This window comes from Rhinichthys klamathensis, unplaced genomic scaffold (genome assembly GCF_029890125.1).
Source record: "Rhinichthys klamathensis goyatoka isolate OS25496 unplaced genomic scaffold, OSU_Roscu_1.1 h1tg000356l_1, whole genome shotgun sequence".
Lineage (NCBI taxonomy): Eukaryota > Metazoa > Chordata > Actinopteri > Cypriniformes > Leuciscidae > Rhinichthys > Rhinichthys klamathensis.
The window spans coordinates 934545-940544 of record NW_026606865.1 but is presented as its reverse complement, the minus strand read 5'-3'; the positions used below and the strand labels follow the sequence as shown (position 1 = coordinate 940544).

Sequence of the window (6000 nt, the reverse complement as noted above, 5' to 3'; positions counted from 1 at the left end):
CGATTTATAAAGCACAGGTCACACTGAAGTCACGTGGCTAAATCTTATCTAATTTGCAAAGCAACGGTAAATGTGCACCTAAATATCTATATGTAAAAATCTATATGTATATATCCAATCCATAGTGTATAATAAATATGTTTTTGTCATAAAAAACATACTGCACAACAGGAATAGCTCAGTTGTGATCACTTTAGAGAAATGTCATGCATGAAAAAAAAAAGTCCATTGTCTAATCAATAGTGTAAAGTTGGATGAAGCAAAACTTACACAGAAGTCACTTTCAAACCAAGCAGAAATGACTGGATTTTGCCCACGCAAGTTTGCAGAGCAGCTGTAAGGGCCCTATTTTAACGGTCTAAGCGCATGGTCTAAAGCGCAGGGCGCAAGTGCACTTAGGGCGTGTCCGAATCCACTTTTGCTAGTTTAACGACGGGAAAAATGGTCGGCGCGCCAGGCACATGGTCTAAAAGGGTTGTCCCTATTCTCTTAATGAGTAATGGGTGTGTTTTGGGAGTCTCCTCTCCCATTCCCTTTAAATGCCAGTTGCGCTGGCGCCATGGCGGATTTGCTATTTACATGACGGAATTTGATAGTGGAAAAAAAGACTGAAAGCGTCTCCCAAACGGAACTGCTCGTGCGCGAGGTAAAAGTGTGCAAGCAGATCATCTATATACGGGACAAGCCGGATTCCACCATATCTTTATGTGCACAGTAATAATCTTTTACATTGTAATCCTTTTATTTAAATATGTTGGCATGTTTGTGTGCTGTTGTGCGTCCCTGTGTGTTTAATAAGCAGAGTGTACGCGCGTTGTGGCCCCGCCTATAGGTAACGCGCTCTTTAAATAACGAAACAAAAAAAATTGCGCCTTTGACTTTAGACCAGGTTTCAGTTGGTCAATGGCTCAGTCTATTTCTGTTGCCTCAAAATAGCAACGCACCAACAATGTGCCTAAACACACCTCGTTTTCAGACCAGCAGCCCATGGGCGCACAAATGGGCGCAAATGCATTTGCTATTTAAACAACGTGGCGCAGGACGTGAAAATGATAACTGCGTCGGGCTGAAACTAGCAAAAAACACTTGCGCTGCGCTTGGCGCTGCATTGCGCCAGGTGTAAGATAGGGCCATAAATGTGACCTCACCTTTATTTCTTGAAAGAATCAAAGACGAGTACTCTTGATTCTTGAGTCACCTCAAAGGGCCTTGTGATTCATTGCCATTGCAATAAATCCCCTAGAAAGGGAATCACTATGGCAATCCCAATTCCTCAATGCCAGGCTGTTCCCCATTTTAATTGATAACCTTAGTTCTAGATGTACTTTCTCTCTGTCCACTTCTGCAACACATATTTATTTGGCTGCATACCGTTGGCATAGATGTGCTTTTCCCAGCATGGGCCTAGGAGAGAGAGGACGGAGGGGCCTTTTCAGGCTGGGAGTGACAGATCTTTTATTGAAAGAGACTGGGCCCCCCTCATACACACACACACACACCATGCCCTCCCCATCTGTGTCTGGGCCATTGTCACCAGGCTTGGTACTCCTGAAGTACCCCCCACCCCACCCCTCCAAGGGTCTTTGTCACTGTAAGTCCCTCTGCAGACTGAAACAGTGCCAAAGCTCAGATACACACACACATAATGTGTCCTTTTCCCTATAGCTCATTCAGAAAGGCCCTTTGCTTGTCAGAATGCATCGAGCAGGTCTGCGCAGATCGAGAACGCTCTACCGAATGGAAAAATGGGGAGAGAGACTTATGCCATTATCTAGTTTTGGCTAGTAGTGTGTGTGTCGATATTGACAGCATTCCTCTAGAGATAAACCCTCTGGCCTCAAAGCCCCCAGCCCCACCCATCCCCTCACAAGTATAAGTGTGTGTGTGTGTGTGTGTGCAGGGGGAAAGGGGCAGTGCCCGGACCCCTACACCCAGATAGTGTAACAGGAAAGCAGTGAGGCAAAGACGTAGAGAGGGTGCACTGGGATGCCAATGAACACCATAATTTGTGGAGTAAGTACAACTTTCCTAAAGATTCCTTCATCTACTTTGTTGTTGTTTTTAGATGTTGCGAAGATTCTCGAATTGGTGTAGGCTAGCTCATGTCTCCAACTTACCTTTGCACCAAAATACTTCACTGTTGTCCATGGAGGCATGTTGCTTTTGAACCCCAACCCAAACTATTATATGCAGTCATATTTGTTCTATTTTTTTTTGACATTGCAGAGAGAGAGAGAGAGAGAGAGAGAGAGAGAGGGGGAATTCTGCATTGTTGCAAAATGTTCTATAAAGTAAGTTAAAAAGGTGCTTCGTGTCGTAACATGAAATTGAACTGGTTGTAAGTGTAGTATGACAGAATCAACACTGATTACACCAATAAAAGTCATTTATAAGCTCCTAAATATGGCAATTGCACATTTTATATTCTTTACATAATGTGCAAAGGATAATTATTTACATATTGTGCAAAGAATATGCATGGGACTAAAAAGAAAGACTAAGGATAAAACTTTTCACATTTATACATGAGAGGAAAAAACAGTTAAAAGTTGTTAATGGATACTTTGAATTTTTTGTTATTTAAGATGCTTTTCATTTGCCGTGGCACGAACAGAAACACCTTTGCACTTGGTTTATACATTGATGCAGGGTTCAATCAAAGTCTCACCTTCATCTTCACATAAATGACAGGAAATCTCACATTACATTCGTCCTTTGATGCAAATTTAACTTGTTCCCAAAACTTTGGACACTTGAATAACAAATAAAATGTTTTTCTTTTCTTATTTTAAAATATCAAATTAAGTGGCATCTGCAAACTAATTATTTTAATCAAATGATGTCAAGGTGAAGTCAGTTCTCCTCAAGTTCACACAGGTGTCCCAGCAGAGGAACCAATGGTGTACATCATCTCGAAACTGTCTATTTTAATATATATACTGTATAAAAAACGGTATTATTGTTCTTTAAAACAAATGCAATGCAATTCACAGACTTTTAGATGTAGCTTAAATATACAAATTCTGGCTTAAATTCTACACTTTAAAATAAAGTTTAACCCATAACACTTTAAAGGCCATTTACACGACCTAATACCTAAAAACTTTGAATGCGTTTTGGCCGTTCATTTGCACGACAGCAGCGTTTTGGGGGCCTGAAAATGCGAACTTTTGAAAATGTGTTTCAAAGTGCAAGTTTTTGAAAATGATACCGTTATCGTCTCAGTGTAAACTACAAAAACGCAACTTTGTGAAAACTGTGACCTCACGGCGTTCAGACGATAGATGCATAGTCTTTCTTTACAAAGCTACATCGCCATCTACTGGCCTGGCAGCAGAAAACAGCGTTTTTAATCGTCTTCGTGGATGCGTGTAATAGGGGAATGTTTTGACAAAGTTGTCGTCTGAAATCGAAAGACCCAAAAGAAAAAACGTTTCCGATTTGTGTCCGTGTTACACTGCAATTACACAAAGATGTACTGAGCAATATTAATTAACATCATGTACTGTAGGGTTAGGGTTTGGTTTAGTGTTAGTTGCTTGAAATTATGCATACAGTAATTAACCGTTACAGTCTTAACATTGTAAATACATTAGTAACAAGGACACAAAGTGTAACTAAAATGTGACAACACTTATAAAGGTGTGACAGCCATCTATAGTTTCAAATGTATTTGTACTTTATTTGTTTCCGCTAATCATAATTCAGGGTTCCATTGTTAATTTATCATTCAATTGCAAACATCACTGCAAGCATACTTTCTCTGCTGATAAAACATTTACAGTAGTTATCTGTAGCAGGAATGGTCAGTGAAACAAGTCTTATGTTACCCATGCACACATAATAATAGTTCTCACTCATTCTGCAGATTTCTCAGTTGGTATGAGAGTTTTTATGAGGTTTTTACAGGAGCTGCACGTAAAGACTGGAATGCTCATGATAGTTTAGCTGTCCACAACACACACATTTATGTGATGGTGTGATAATGCATCCAGTTCATCGTCTGAACTTCCGATGTGGAGAAGGAAGAAGCAAGAGAAGGCAGCAATTTGGCTGAAAGAGTTCATGCTCTCAGTCATGCAAGATTTAAGTATATATTACTAATACACGAATACAGCAATGCAATACTATGTGCGAGTGGAATTTTATGGATCCTCATTCATGGGAAATGCGCGTCACCACCTGTTCTCGCTGCTGTTCGCTACGCAAGCGGAGTTATGTTGGCGGATTGCATTATTTTGACTTCATCTATGTGTGTGTTTCTCAGTAGAGAGGGACTCGTTCCTCCACTCGCTCCGTCTCTCTCTCGGATGCAGTCATAAACACACACACTGCAGTGTTGCGTCTCAGTGATGATGTCATCCTGTCTGCTGCAGTACTCTTGATCTTAGAGAGAGGGGGAAAGCTGGGGTGGGTGCTAACATGCTTATTTATCCTTTTTCCTAAAATTATTATAGGTTTTATTAGCTATATTAACGTTGGCATTTGCGTTTTTGCAAGATAATTACAGCATTGCATTGAAAGCTTGATCATTCACAATGAAGAATCAACAGGACTGCATTGCTCTAATAAATGTCCATTTATTTTGTTTCTAAAATCATGCTTTCATAACAGTACTTGTTAGGATGCATTTTCCAAGAAAACCTATCTATTGTGGCAGCTATTGAATCATGCAATATTAATAAGCTATCCATGTGGGGGTTTAGATTTTGGTGGACATTCATTCTTTATTTATGCTTTATTTCATTTTGAACTGGAAGGGTCAAAACAGCATCTTTTGCTGCGTTTGGTTTGTTGGAGAGTTTGGCAACCCAGAGTTAAAGTATTAGGTGTGGTCTACATGATCGCCGCCTCTGCCTTATCATCTGCAAACACACTCAAATACAGCGATTGCACTTTTTACATATGTTCTCCTTAAATGGTTCAGTTTTAAAAACGCATTAATACGTTATTGAAATGACTAAAAAATAAAAAGACTGGAGGACTAAAACATCAAGATTTGAATCATCTTAATTATTGAGATGTCACTCATCCTAATGTTTTTAGCAGTAACCCACAAAAACCAACCAACTTATATACCAACCTATGACTTTGATTAAATAAGCAAAAAAATTAAATTTATTGTGATTTTCAGACTAAAATGAATTAGGTTTTTTTATTTGAGATTTGAAATATCAGACTTTTTATGGATGGCATGATGCCATCTCTTTTGTTTTGTCTGTGCAAAATAGCATGTGGTGTTAGGATAGACAACTGTAAAAATCATATGTAAAAAATAAAATAAAACATAGAGCCAAAGTTACATTGGATTTTTGAAGTGTGCATGTGCATGCGTGCTTTTTGTGCCAGTATTTCCTATAAGCATTGCCTCTGCGCAACAGAGTGTGTGACTGTTCAGGTTTCATGTTCAGGTTAATGTTTTTAGTGGTAAGTTCAGAATTCTTACAAGGTCAGAACGTGCCGGCATTATCTCTGCTGCTTTAAATAGTTTTTCCATGTAAACGTTGCACCGTGACTCGCGGAGAGATGGGGGAGAGAAATTGTGCTCCTAGTTCTTGGGAGGTCACCAAGTCATCCCCATGCCAACTCACACTTTGTTGTTCTGCATGTGTGCCGTGTCTCCATGTACTTGTCAAGGATGTTTGATCAGTGAGAGTAGCCCTGCTGCTAGGGAAGGTACACACTCTCACACATTCCGATTGTCATCGCCACAGCAACAACGGAACCGATACAATGTACTTAAACTGATTCCAAAGAACATCTCAGTTTCAAGGACGTGTTGATTTGTGGAAATCTGTTCATATGCACTTAAGACACAGAAGCGGATCCACGTGTGGGATTCAAATCTAAGGGTGTTGGTTGGAATTTTTGTAAATGTGTATCTAAATAATTTTTCTAGAAATCTTTCAGTCTTTGGCTAAAGATGTGAACGCTTCTTCGTACACTGAGGCCCCGTCCACACTACTGCGTTTTCGTTTAAAAACGGAGATCTTTTGCTAC

The 6000-nt window shown here is 39.7% G+C and overlaps 1 protein-coding gene across 13 annotated transcripts in view; it reads left to right on the top strand.

Annotated features, from left to right (window-relative positions):
- The first annotated feature begins 1861 nt into the window (after window positions 1–1861).
- Window positions 1862–6000, top strand: part of ank1a (ankyrin 1, erythrocytic a) — a 93026-nt gene continuing 88887 nt past the window's right edge. For 5 of the 13 annotated variants that reach the window (XM_056232799.1, XM_056232795.1, XM_056232802.1 and 2 more), the window contains exon 1: window positions 1863–2013. In XM_056232799.1, the coding sequence (XP_056088774.1) occupies window positions 1987–2013 (27 nt within the window). In that variant the 5' untranslated portion in view covers window positions 1863–1986. Of the gene's footprint in view, window positions 2014–2256; window positions 2292–6000 lie in introns of those variants that run through there. The other 8 variants (XM_056232803.1, XM_056232801.1, XM_056232797.1 and 5 more) reach the window with 4 other exon arrangements.